Here is a 14,571-nt window from a genome sequence, read left to right on the forward strand (position 1 = left end):
TGTATAAAGATGCAGGGAAAAAAAGTCTTCTGGATCCCTTGTCTTCTAGGGAGTTACCTGTTGGTGGCTCCAGCGTACTGGAAGAAAGGTGCGAGAGTGGCTGCTGCTTTTTTTTTTTTCTTTTTTTTTTTTTTTTAATTCAAAATTCCCACCCCTTGCAGATCCAGAGCTTCCTGATAGAGGTATTTTCACAGGCTTCTAAAACTACTGTCTTTTCAAGTGTCCTCTATCTGTTATAGATTTGAACAGTTCAGAACATATTTCAGAGTTGTGTGATCTTGGGAAAATCACTTAACTTCTCTGAGCCTCAAATTTTTCACTAATAAAATAAGAAAGTTCCTCTCTGTTCTAACATTCTGCAATTTAAGTACACATGTTTAAGCTACTGATTTCAAACTAAACAAATGATAACTTTCAGCATATTACAGGCTATCGTTCTGGACACAAACCAGCTGAGTCAAAGTAGTTCAATAAAATGAATTAGATTCGATCTTTCATCATTATCTTTAAGTCTTAGCAATCCTCCTTAAACAGTTTTTATGTTCAGCCTCACAACTTTTACAAGCAACGACCAAACTGTAAATAGTAAGGATTTCAAAGTCCTCTTCAGACCCAAACAATCTGGCTTTTTAGATTTCTGAATACAGTGATAAGCTAACAGGTCTGTAGGAGAGCATCAGAAGTCTTCAACAGGACTTTTCTCGTCGAGGCTCTTATTCGGTGACCCGGCTGATAAACTTTCCTCTGTGAACGCTTAGTATCTCCAAGCCAGACCTAGTAGCTACTGGTTCCCTATCAGTTGCTATTCACACTCACACATCTGCACACATAAAGCCACTTTAAACATCGTGCTGTGGGGTCCTGACATGAGGACAGAGCCACCAGCTGTCGGGGCACTGCACTGAATTGGGGACACAAACCCCATTTTCCTATGTAAATTGGCCTGGACGCTGCTTCGGCCCCCAACAAAAGGGATAGTCCCGTTAAATGGGGCCATCTGGCCGTCCCCCGGCCCCAGTGACACCTCTGGGATGGGGCGAGTAGGAGTGATCTTCGGGGGGCTGGGAATGTAGCGCAGCTGTCACCCCGGCCCCAGGGGTCCTGCCCACAGAGGTTGGGGGCGAGCAGATTCGCGGTGGTCTTAAGCCTCGGGGCCCGGGACGCCTGAGGGTCTCACAGCGCACTCCCGGGGTGGGGGAGGGCGCGCTTTGTTCCTGGGCCCCTAGGGGGCGAGGCGCCCGAGCCTTGGTCGGAGTCCCTGCTCCGTCCCCGGGGCCCCAGAGCCGTTCCTGCCTGGCCGCGAACTGCCGCGGGCGCCTCCATAGCAACAGCGTGGGAGCTCCGCAAACTGGAAAGAGGAGCGGGGGAGGACGGGAAGAAGGGAGGAGGGGAGGAGGGGAGGAGGGGAGGAGGGGAGGAGGGGAGGAGGGGAGCAGGGAGGAGGGGCGCAGGGGAGGAGCTGGGGCAGGAAGAAAGGCCAGGGGGCGGCGGTCTGCGTGGGGGGCAGGGAGAAGGAACGCCGGAGGGGGAGCGAGAGGAGCAGAGGCGGGGAGCGCCGGCGGGAGCGGGAAGGAGTGGGGGAGCCGGAGCGGGGAGGGGCGCGGGACGGGGAGCCGGGTAGGAGCCGGGATGAGGGCGCGGCCCCGGGCGAACCCGTCCAGCCCTCCAGGGCCGGGTGCCCGGGCCAGATTCTCCAGCCGAATTCCTGCCCCAGCTGCCTGGGGGAGAGAGGCGCGGGAGCCGGAGCGGGCGGGGACCGCGGCGGGCCCGTGGGACACCGGGCGCTGGGAGGAGGCGCGGGCGCGCGGGCGCGCGGGCGGCCGGGAGGGGGCGAGGTCCCGCCGCCGCTGCCGCCCACCCCAGGCCCGGAGGAGCAGCGCCTCCGGAGCGGGCCTAGGGCTTTCTCCCTCGGTGAAGGTGCCCCTCGGCAGCGGCACCCACCTTCCCATCCTCACGCAGAGCAGCCCTCAGTCGCCCGGGGACGTACAGACCCTAGTCCCCACGGGCTGCGAGCCTCCCCGGAGGGAATTCCGAGCTAAGCAAGGCTCTCTTTCGCCTGGAATGCTTTCACCAGAGATATTTTCCGTTACACAACTACTGGAAAGGTGATGTGGGTTTTCGTTTTCAGTCCACCCCTCACCCCAAATCTGGGACCTCGTGGGGAAACCATATTACTAATGCTAAGCTTGGAATTTTAAACAGTGTTTTCTGATAACCAGCTGAAAATTTTTGGGAGAAGCCGAGTCACAAACAGATCATCATTCTTAAGTACTGTTTGTTAAGCGCCAGCTTGCACAAGACATTTCACAAAGCTGGCCAACCGGACGCGATCCTTGTTCTCCTAGAGTTTGCCACAGAAATGGACAACAATTACATTCAGAAAGGCATTTTTGAATAGCTCGTATGACGTGGTGTTAAAGGTGTGGGAAAAAAAAATAAGCTTATTTCAGACATAAGTATTTCCAGAGAAAATCTATAGATAAGTGCTGCACATTTTATTTTAAAAAACATTATAAAAAGCAAAGAGAAGAAAAATAAACTTTTGGAAGTTCTCAGCTAACATGGCCTATGGGAAAATGAAAATAAACCTAATTGAAAAAACAGCGCTCACCATAAATAGGTTTAGCTTTCAGGCAGGGAACAGGGTAAAAAAAAAAAAAAAAAAAGAAGAAGAAAAGAAAAAAAAAGCACCAGCAGAAAATTCACCAATCAAATGAAAGGCTGTCCATGTTTCCTAAAGCAAAGGTCAAAGAATCCTCGGAAGCCCTAAAGAGCACTGTTTCTGTGGATAAAGCCGGGGCTTTTGTTTTGCTGTTTGTTTAGAAAATCCAAATCGGTAACCCCTGTTTTCAGGTATTATCCAAAGGAACATTTTTTTTTGGTTTCTTCTACCCACATACACCCAAATTAGGCACCTACCTTAAAGTAACAGGAAAACTCGTGGGTTTGTAATTGTGTGATATCCCATCTGGTTTCAACTCTGTCGTTGACCAAAAAGAAAAAATGAGAATTGTAAGCAGACTCTTACATTTTTCTGTAAACTGTTAATGTATCTATAAAACTCTAAATGTTCACTTATTTTGACATGACATACATGACTTCTAGTCTTAGATTCCCAACTAGTCGATACATAGCATTTTGTGAGAGTTCGCTGCATTCCAGGCACTATTCTAAGCAATTTCTAGACATTTGCATTTTACTGAATTCTCTTAAACTTAGAAGACGGGAACGATTATTATTCCATTTGATGGATGAGGACACTGAAGTTTCGAAAGGGCATAAAATCTGCCCAGATTTGTACAATAGTAGTCGACAGGGTTGGGTTGAAGACCCCAAACCTACCATCTCTGAGCAGTTAGTTTGTTCCCAACTACACATTTCACAAGAGCAGAACCTCCCTCAAATCTCATCTAGCATAATATGGACTATAACTGCAGCAAAAAAATACTTATGGATTAATTGAATTTCTCACTTTTGTCCATTTTTTCTGGCAATAGACAGACATGTAAATTCAAGAATCATTATTTTTTAATGATTATTTTTTTAGGTGTTCCTCAGCTGTTATTTCCAAGCCTTTTTCATTTAAGGAGTCAAAAAGCTGTGTCATAGCAGTATTATAAAAAGCCTTTGAAAGATAATCATTACATTGATTTTGATATAGCAAAATGGCAGAGATAAGAGTACATTTGTTTTAAGAAATCAAGCAAGTGGACCAGCCTGGGTAACATGGTGAAACTCCATCTCTACTAAAAAATACAAAAATTAGCTGGGCGTGGCAGTGAGCGCCTGTAATTCCAGCTACTTAGGAGGCTGAAGCTCGAGAATCACTTGCACCCAGGAGGAGGAGGTTGCAGTGAGCCAAGATGGAGACACTGCACTCCCGGCTGGGCGACAGAGTGAGACTTTTGTCTCAAAAAAACGAAAAGAAAGAAATGAAGCAAGTTAAAAAGTCTTTAAATAAAGACACGGGATACTGCCTTCCCCTACATTAATACTATCACTGATTCTTTGCACTGATTTTTAGTGTAGCTTCACATGATTATTTAGAACTGTAACAATATTTAAAATACATATTCTGAATTCGCTCATAAGCCATCTTTTTAGAATTTGGTTATATCCTGTTGGATAACATTGACTTCTTTTTTTAGAGATGGGGTTTCACCTTGTTGGCCAGTCTGGTCTCGAACTCCTGACATTGTGATCCGCCAGCCTCAGCCTCCCAAAGTCCTGGGATTACAGGCTTGAGCCACCCCGCCCAGCCAACATTGACTTGTTTCTTTATTTTCCATCAAAGGTCTGACCACAACCTTAAATTCTTAGGCAACTACAAATTGGGAGGAATAGACTAAGCATCATTTGATGTTTGTCTGCACATTCAGTCAAGTAGGGGTTGAGAGTCATCTGCTGAATTTGGCCTCTGTAAATGGATAATGCGAATATATCCACCCTTAAAATTGTTTGCTTTTGCATCTTTTCTTCTGTCTCAGTCAGTCCTGTGACCCTTTCCTGGCCTGGGCTAAGGGAACAACACATCAGTGGCTGATTGAGGAAAGCGAGCATGAGAGAAACAAAATGGGAACATTTGAGACAGAGGTGGCCAAAAGACTCTGCTCAGGCTTCTCCCTGAGCAGAGTCACCAAGGCCAGGAGCTCATCAAGGGCTGGGCTGATGAGGGCAAGATAGGGAGACGAAGTGAAAACTGAAAGGAAGAAGTTTTTTTAGGCGTGGCTCAGGAGCCAGCTTGAATTTCAGTTGACTTGACTGGGGGTGGGGTAAAACCCCGGCAAGGTAAGCAAGTTCAAGAGGCCAGGCCCCCAGGAAGTTTTAGAGCAGGACTTACTCTGCTCTCTTCCTGCCACTGACAATCTGAAGGGGGAAAAGGGGTGTTTGCCTGCAGACAGAGCCATTCTCCCCGGTGGCCCTGTGCGACGGTCCGGAGGGAGGGAGCCAGGGAAGAAGGGGGCCGACATGCCTTCTGGCCCACCCCTCCTTCTGCTAGAACTGATTGCAGTTTTACATCTTTTTGTTTCTTCTAATTTTCTAAGAAGGTTTTCACCTTAGGAAAATATTCCCTCATTAATGTTAGTCCAAAAAGTGACTTTTTTCCCTTTCTCAGAATTTAGAAGGGAAAATACCCTGTGACTATTTTTAACACATGTGAGAGAGAAGAAGTTCTTTTTTTCTGTGCTTAAATATTCTGATATTCCCATCATTGGTAACTGACATTTCCCAAAACTAAAAGTGAAATTTCCCAGGAGGGTCTCCAGTCTAAATAAGATTTATTAGAAAATAGGTATGAAGAGATTGGAGAGGGAGGGAGAGAGAGAGAGACTAAACATTTTTCAAGGGATTTCAGTTTTTAATTCAGCAAAAGTTCCTTTTAATTGAATTCATAAGCAGCATTTTGCAGTAATATTATTGTTTGACTCTTTTTTTCTTTTTATACCTATAGACTGATTTTTAGATATGAAATTTGAAGGAATACAACGGAATGATTTTTCCCCCTTCCTGAGGAGGTCAAACAAAAAGAAGACAATTTAATCAATATAGAGTTTAAATCAATCAACTCAAAGTGACTAGATGAAAGCCTAGAATTAAAACATTAAACATCTACTGAACAGAATACCTAATTAGTATTGATCACCGAATAATTCTAAGCATATGTGCTGTTTACATAGAAAGGAAGCAATGTATTTTCTTAGAAAAAGAAAAAGCAACAATATTATATCTGGACCTGATTAGCATGAGGTAAAGAAAAAAGGGCCTTATAAAAAGAGACCCATGACACCACCACATGAGAAAATAACTTCACTGGGCAGGACACGTTATTTATCAGAAACGGTGATAGTGTCAAGGGATGGAAGACAGGACTTAGGGGTGAGAGCTATCCCCAGCAGAGAAGTCTGAACAGGGACATGAGTGACAGGCTGCAACAGCCAACTGGATTTTTCTGACCTGATAGAACAACTGGCATTTTTTTGAGCAAGATGCAGGGCATGGTTCCTTTGTGTGAATGTGGGTGGTGAAGTTACACATACGACCTGCAGTCCTCACATTGAGCCTCTGACACCCATCTGTACACTGTATTCTAACCCTTTCACGGGGAGGAGATTGAGGATTAGGGATGCCCAGTAATGAACCTAAAGACACTCAGATTGTCAGTGGCAAAGGTGGAACTCCGTCTGGGTTCTCCCTCTTCATCTTCCCAAGGTAATGATTAATTAGTGGGGGGTACAGGGGAGCCTTCCCAAACATCCAAGGAAAAGTACAGTTGGACAAGCACATTTAGCCATTCAGCTAGAGCTGCCTTCACCTACTTTGTGTTTCTGGTGTCATTGGAAGAAGGCTCACAGCTGGGGGCTTTGAGTTCAAAGAAAGTTGCTCACTTTCTTTGTAGAGTGAAGTTTTAGATAATACCATCTCCTTTTCCCTTAGTTTGGTGGAAAGCAGAGGCTGTCTCTCAGGCATCCAGACATGCTGAGACATATCCAGAGGCTGACTGCATCTCTTGGTTTTGAACCAGAAATTTTGGCTAATTCATCTTGAGAGAGTGACCATTGGTAAGAAGGTAAGTAGAAGGAGAATAGAAGACAAAAATCCTTAGCCAATTGATTAGTTGAAACTTGAAATAAAGATGGAGGATAATGTCAATACTATTACTTTTTTTTTTTTTTTTTTTTTGAGATGGAGTTTCCCTCTTGTTGCCCAGGCTGGAGTGCAGTGGCATGGTCTTGGCTCACTGCAACCTCCAAGCAGTTCTCCTGCCTCAGCCTCCTAAGTAGCTGAGATTACAAGCATGTGCCACCACATCTGACTAATTTTGTATTTTTAGTAGAGATGGGGGTTTCTCCATGTTGGTCAAGCTGGTCTCGAACTCCCAACCTCCGGTGATCTGCCCAGCTAGGCCTCCCAAAGTGCTGGGATTATAGGCGTAAACCACTGCGCCTGGCCAATACTGTTATTATTATGTAATTGAAGAATTGTCTTTTTGTAGAATTTACTAATTTGGAAATCAATGGCCTCTTTGTTTATGGCCTGAGGGAAAGTCGGGGTTAGAGAGACAGTAACTGGGTAGGGAAGGCTTCCCTGAGGAAGTGACTTTTCAACTGCTTGTTCTTGTGTTAGGGGCCAATCTTGAGAAGCACTGAGGAGAAAGAGGGTTCTTGGAGGGGCGGAGCAGCTTGGCTGGTGCAAGGACCTGTGAGGCCCACACATTCAATTTCACTGGAATTTGCCCATTTTTCTCTTTTCTAAGAACCATACTTCTTAGAAAACTCATCTTGCCCATTAGCCTACACTAGACAAGCATATTCCTGCCCCTTTTTATTTGATGCCTTTAACGGGGGAGTTTATTTTTGGGATTCAGGGACATAGGCATTCTTCATCATGCCCAAGGGCAAGTGCATCCTGGTCTCAGAAGGAACTAGGTGAAATCCCCAAAGCTAGCAGGAAACAGGCAGAACACCTTCCCCACTTCTGCTTTTTGTCTGTTTTTTTTTCTCTTCATGAAGCTTCTCAACTTTCCACCTCTGCAGACCAACTTTGCGTTCCTCTGAACACATGATCAATTGTGATCACAGAAAAGAATAGTTTCTATCACCTCATTTCTGGGTATGCCACTAACTGGCCATCCTGACTCTCATTTCCAAATATGTGGGCAAAAAAGTTTGACTGATTCCACCTCAGTCAAGTGTACACCTCTGAGCCAATCATCTGTAGTCAAGAATGTTGATTTTTAGATAGCTGATTTTGAATAGGGAGAAGGGGTTTCTCCTTACACTAGGTAATCAGGCAGTCTCCAAAGACTCCCCATGACTTTCATGACTTTCCACATCATGTTTTGGCTCTTCATACCTTGACTTCCAGATTTTCTCTCTCTCTCTCTCTCTCTCTCTCTCTCTCTCTATCTCTCTCTCTCTCTCTCTCTCTCTCTCAAGACAGAGTTTCACTATGTTGGCCAGGCTGGGCTTGAACACCTAACCTCAGGTAATCCACCCACCTTGGCCTCCCAAAGTGCTGAGATTACAGGCGTGAGCCACCATGCCCGGCCCAACTTCCAGATTCTCTAAAATATATCCTTGTTCCATGTTAACTGCTACTCACTACCATGACTTTAAAAATAATAATAGGCCAGGCACAGTGGCCCAGGCACTTTGGTAAACTGAGGCGGGTGGATTGGGAGTTCTAGACCAGCTTGGCCAGCATGGTGAAATCCTGCCTTTACTGAAAATATAAAAATTAGCCAGGCGTGGTGACTTGTGCCTGTAATCCCAGCTACTCAGGAGACTGAGGCAGGAGAATCTCTTGAACCTGGGAACCAGAGGTTGCAGGGAGCCAAGATTGTACCACTGCACTCCAGCCCCAGCAACAAAGTGAGACTCTGTCTCAAAATAATAATAATACAAAATGTGTTCTCTGCTTTCCCCAGCCCCAGTTCTACAACTCTTTTGTTCTGCTGTGGAATGTAACATTGTTCTTCCATCAACCCCTGCTCTAGTCATCTTGCTTCTAGATTAAGAAACAGGAAGAAAGGATGAATTATTCCAATGCAATCAAGTACAGCATATTATTTTTAAAATAAAAGCGAAGGTTGGGCATGGTGCCTTATGCCTGAAATCCAGGCACTTAGGGAGGCTGAGGTGGGAGGATGGCTGGAGGCCATGAGTTCGAGACCAGCCTGTACAAAATTGCAAGACACCATCTCTACAAAAAAAACTTTATTAAAAAAATTAGCTAGGTGTGGTGGCATACACCTGCAGTCCCAGCTTCTTAGAAGGCTGAGACAAAAGGATCACTTGAGTCCAGAATTTGAGGCTGCAGTGAACTATGATTGTGTCACTGCACTCCAGCCTGGGCAACAGACTCGGTCTCAAATAAATAAATAGGCCAGGTGTGATGGCTCACCTGTCACCGTAGCACTTTGGGAGGCCAAGGCAGGCAGATAACCTGAGATCAGGAGTTCAAGACCAGCCTGGCCAACATGGTGAAACCCCATCTCTACTAAAAATATAAAAATTAGCCGAGCATGGTGGCAGGTATCTGTGGTCCCAGCTACTCGGGAGGCTGAGGCAGGAGAATCACTTTGAACCTAGGAGTGATTCAATCACTTGAGTGGTTCAATCACTTGAACCACTGCACTCCAGCCTAAGCCACAGAGCAAGACTCCGTCTCAAAAATAAATAAATAAGATAAATACAAATAGAAGGGAAAAATTAGTCTCCTTTTAGGATTCAATGAAACCTCTGTTTTCCGCCCCCCCCCCTTAATTTATCTTAGAGATCATCTAATTCACTCTATTACAAACCAGAGATGTTAAGTGACTTATCTGGGGTCATACATTTGTGGCAGAACCCTCGGTAAAGGGTTTTATGGGGGGTTGTAAAGTGCTGCCTCCTACCAAAGTGGGTTTCTGGGACCCCAGGACAATATAAGGAAAGACATAGCAGGAATCTCACCTAACCTATGTCTCAGTTCAGAGGTGAAAAGCTTCATAGATGGGATCAGTCTGGCATGAGCACACCACTGAACAGATGTTTCCAGGGGACAGGGCTTTGGATGACCAGGTCTTAGAAAAAAGACTTAGCTAACTCTGTGCATTCTGGCAAGGCCTTGCTCACCAGAAAGCCCAATGGTGGTGTTCAGCTGCTGCCCACCTTGAGGGCACAATGAACTTATTCTGCTGGAAGAGCTGTTCCATCAAAGAAATTGGATCTTTCTTTCTTTTTTTTTTTTTAATTTTATTATTTTATTTTTTTTTTTTGAGACGGAGTTTCGCTCTTGTTACCCAGGCTGGAGTGCAATGGCGTGATCTTGGCTCACCGCAACCTCCGCCTCCTGGGTTCAGGCAATTCTCCTGCCTCAGCCTCCTGAGTAGCTGGGATTACAGGCGTGCGCCACCATGCCCAGCTAATTTTTTTGTATTTTCAGTAGAGATGGGGTTTCACCATGTTGACCAGGATGGTCTCGATCTCTTGACCTTGTGATCCACCCGCCTCAGCCTCCCAAAGTGCTGGGATTACAGGCTTGAGCCCCCACGCCCAGTAAAAACGGGATCTTTCTCAGAAGTCTCATGCAAATATTAATTCATTCAGACAAAAGCAAATGAGCAGACACCGGGTGACCTTGAACACTATTCAACTGACTCTGAGCCGCCATTATCAAATAAAATGGTTGAGCAAGAACTAAGCCACTTCCATCATGGCTCATAGCTTTGAAATCTCACAATTCCATAAGTAAATAGAAATAACAGAAGAAATTCATCAGACAATAAACTCCAAACAGACAATAAGTCCTCAGGCTAAATGCAATTTTTAAAATTCAGGCATTTTTTAAAAAAAACCCAAATAATTAAAGGCTTAAAAATTTTTAAGAAAACGATCTTACAACCACTGCATGAAACACTATCAACAATAAATTGTTTTTTAAATTATGAAAATAAAACTCTACATATTAAACTTTTAGGACACAGCCAAGTGATTCCCTTCTGCCTCCTATGACACTTTATTTTTATTATTTTTTTTTGAGACAGAGTCTCACTCTGTCACTCAGGCTGGAGTGCAGTGGCGTGATCTCAGCTCACTACAACCTCTGCCTCCCAAGTTCAAGCAATTCTCTGTCTCAGCCTCCCGAATAGCTGAGATTACAGGCATGTGCCACCATGCCTGGCTAATTTTAAATATTTTTAGTAGAGACAGGTTTTCACCATATTGGCCAGGCTGGTCTTATACTCCTGATCTCGTGATACACCAGCCTCGGCCTCCCAAAGTGCTGGGATTACAGTCATGAGCCACCATGCCTAGCCTCCTATGACACCCTTAAACATGGATTACCTCATGGTAACAATACTGTGCTGGGGCAGAAAAATACCCGTCTTACATATGAAGACATTGAAATCCAAAGAAATGCATCTCAGGTGAAATACCATGCTCATGAGACCATAACCTAAGGTTTCAAGCAGTAGACAAAATTGGAATGTTTTGAAATCAAGGGAAGCTTTCTGTATCCAATAATACTTTCATTTGATTTTTAAAAAGCTAATGATAAAAAATTAAAACACAAAAATGCAAAAAAAGCTAATGATGAAACTGCAAATTTAATGTAGTTAAATATTAAGACAGTAAAATAGTGTGTGGTGGCTCACATCTATAATCCCAGCACTTTGGGAGGCCGAGGCAGGCAGATTATTTGAGGTCAGGAGTTCAAGATCAGCCTGGCCAACCATGATGAAACCCGTCTCTATTAAAAATACAAAAATTAGCCAGGCATGGTGGTACGCACCTGTAATCCTAGCTACTTGGGAGGCTGAGGCAGAAGAATCACTTGAACCCAGGAGGTGAAGGTTGCAGTGAGCTGAGATGGTGCCACTGTACTCCATCCAGCCTGGGTCTGGGTGACAAGAGTGAAATTCCATCTCAAAAAAATTAATTAATTATATTAAAGATTATATCAAATTATTTAATTATGCAGTTTAAGCTTACATCTTTGAAAATATGAGTACACATATTTCCCTCAAAAATGCCAAAACTGCTATCAAATAGACTCATCTATTTTTAGGAAGGTTGGAAGTATAAAAGTTGAAAATTTTTCTTCCTGTTTGCCAATTTGAAAAACATCCTGTTCAAGAATTGTGTCCCTGTGTGTGTGTGTGTGTGTGTGAACTGTTCCTCGGTGTGTGAATGTGTCTGTATAACTGTGCTGATGGGGCTAAGTGTGATCACCACATGGAGTAATGAAGAAAGACCTGTGTTTCACTATGTAAGAAAAAATATCTCACTTTTTCAAAAAAGAGAAAATCTCTATTTACTTACTTCCTCATGAAGGACTCCTTCAGAAGGAGCCATGAGGTATGAAAAGGGTGTTATTTCTAGGCAGTGTTTCCAAAAGTGTAGTAGGGTAGATAATTTTATGTGGCATATGAATAAACATTTTTATTTGAATAATTATGCTTTGATTTTTATCATTCCTCCACACTCTCTCCTTCAACACGGACAGCCTTGGTACCACCGTCTGCCTGGGATCACTGGTTCTATTCACAGCCTCTATTTGGGTCCTCATGTCTGCCACCACCCACCAGGCCCTGAAGGTCACACCACACGGCCTGCTCACCACACAACTCCACATCATCTCTTCTGACCTTATATCCCTATATTCTCTAACTAGAGGACCCTTACCTGTGCCCTCTGCAACTCAATAAACGGTCAGCCAAAACTCAATCTAGAGAACCAAGTTTAACTGTCTTTCCAGTAAAGCAAAGCCATTCCCTGTTAACCAAGAGTTCTAAGTGACAGTGAATGGTTTGCTCTCTATTTCAATTATTTATTGCTGTGTAACAAATGCCCCAAACGTAGTGGCTTAAAACAACAACCACTTTGTTTGCTATCTAGCTTCTGTGGATTAATAGCTAAGCTGGCAGTTCTCAGTGTCTTTCAAAAGAGGCTTGGAAATAGAGGCAGCAGGAAGCCCCACCAGGAGGCCAGCCTCCTGCCTCTCAATGCAGGGCATGTGGTCTCTCTGAGTGGTAGTTTGGGGGTATGGAAAATGGAAACTTCCAGGCCTTCTCAGGGCATAAGGCAAGAACTGCCGAAGTGTCACTTCTGCCACCTTCTATTCATTAAGCAGTCTCAAAGCCAGGCCATATTCAAGGAGAGAAGAAATAAATTCCACCTCTGAGGGGTCGGGGGGTGGTGATGAGGTATTTGCAGGGTGGGCACGGTAGCTCACACCTGTGATCCCAGCACTTTGGGAGGCTGAGGTGGCAGATCACCTGAGGTCGGGAGTTTGAGACCAGCCTGACCAACATGGAGAAACCCAGTCTCTACTAAAAATATAAAAAATTAGCCAAGCATGGTGGCGAATGCCTGTAGTCCCAGCTATTCGAGAGGCTGAGGCAGGAGAATTGCTTGAGGCAGGAGAATTGCTTGAACCTGGGAGGCAGAGGTTGCAGTGAGCCGAGATTGCACCACTGCACTACAGCCTGAGAAACGAGCAAAACTGTGTCTCAAAAATAATAATAATAATAATAATTGCAGTCTTTTTAAATCATTCCCAATGATTAAACAGGAGAGTTCTCAAACAGGAGAGTTCCTTTAATTTTCTTTTCTTTTTTTTTTTTTTTAAGACGGAGTTTGGCTCTTGTTACCCAGGCTGGAGTGCAATGGCGCGATCTCGGCTCACCGCAACCTCCGCCTCCTGGGTTCAGGCAATTCTCCTGCCTCAGCCTCCCGAGTAGCTGGGATTACAGGCACGCACCACCATGCCCAGCTAATTTTTTGTATTTTTAGTAGAGACGGGGTTTCACCATGTTGACCACGATGGTCTCGATCTCTTGACCTCGTGATCCACCCGCCAGCCTCCCACAGTGCTGGGATTACAGGCTGAGCCACCGCGCCCGGCAGTCTTTTTAGTTTTCTATGCAGAACACTTTGAGAGTTTCAAAATCTATTTACTATTCTTTGGGATAAACTTCAGTTCCTTGGGTAGAAAAAATGTGACGTTTCCCCAGAGCAGTAAAACACTGAGGTCAGGAGCTGGTTCAGACACACTGTAAGTGATTATAAAATTATGTACACATGAGTACATATAAATACTACTTGCCTTTCAAACAACACTCTGAAATCCAAGTTTCACAAACATGAGCCTCACTTGAAGGCACTCTCACATTCTCTACTTTCTTAGAAATTAAAATTTATTTTTCAGTCCAAGCTGTGGCAGTCACCGAGGAAGGAGGCAAGCTCAGCTTGGCAGTGCCAGGGACAGGCCTGGGAGGACACCCCACACAGACTGTGAGATCCTTCAGCAGTGATTTTGTCTTATTCTTCTTCACGTCTATGCATGCCCTTGCCTGACACATAACAGACACTCAGCACTGGGTCAAGGAGTAGGCTGAGCATATTCAACTGGAAGAAAACCAAACAGGTCAGGTGCGTTGGTTCACGCCTGTAATCCCAGCACTTTGGGAGGTCGAGGAGGGCAGATCACAAGGTCAGAAGTTTGAGACCAGCCTGGCCATACAAAATTTTAGTATTTTGTACTAAAAATACAAAAATTAGCCAGGCATGGTGGCGGGTGCCCGTAATCCCAGCTACTCGAAAGGCTAAGGCAGGAGAATCGCTTGAATCAGGAGGCAGAGGTTGCAGGGACCCGAGACCATGCCATTTCACTCCAGCCTGGAGGACAGAGCAAGACTCCATTTCAAAAAAAAAAAAAAGAAGAAAAGAAAGCAAACACGAAGTCATCATGGCCTCAATGTCTATTCATGGAAACCAAGAAAAATGTCCCATTTACCACCACCAAGCAAGCAGAGCCTGCTGCTTTATCCAAAATCAAAACTGCACATCCACAGAGGAGAGATTTTAAACATTATAAGAGGATGTCAAGAAGAAAGTTTCTGCAAGAGTGCTCTGCCTTTTCTCCTGTATGCACGCTTGTCACCCAGAGACTAGTCTGCCAAGGTTATTTAGCAGCTAATCCAAGATTTGGATCACTGCCTAAAATTACACTTGTTAGTATCTTGGGATTTGGCCTTGGAAAGGTATCCTACATAAGAGTATGCCAGAGTAAATTCCATTTCTT

General features: G+C 44.5%; 1 protein-coding gene across 1 annotated transcript in view; it reads left to right on the forward strand.

Annotated features, from left to right (window-relative positions):
• Positions 1–1,508: 1,508 nt before the first annotated feature.
• The window catches only part of LOC144579837 (uncharacterized), a 35,004-nt gene continuing 21,941 nt past the window's right edge, over positions 1,509–14,571 (forward strand). Inside the window, exons 1-2 of the mRNA XM_078353638.1 lie at positions 1,509–2,105; positions 6,436–6,568. Coding sequence (XP_078209764.1) covers positions 1,630–2,105; positions 6,436–6,481 — 522 coding nt within the window. The 5' untranslated portion in view covers positions 1,509–1,629 and the 3' untranslated portion in view covers positions 6,482–6,568. The remainder of the gene's footprint in view (positions 2,106–6,435; positions 6,569–14,571) is intronic.

The sequence above is a fragment of the Callithrix jacchus genome, chromosome 16 (genome assembly GCF_049354715.1).
Source record: "Callithrix jacchus isolate 240 chromosome 16, calJac240_pri, whole genome shotgun sequence".
Taxonomy (NCBI): Eukaryota; Metazoa; Chordata; class Mammalia; order Primates; family Cebidae; genus Callithrix; species Callithrix jacchus.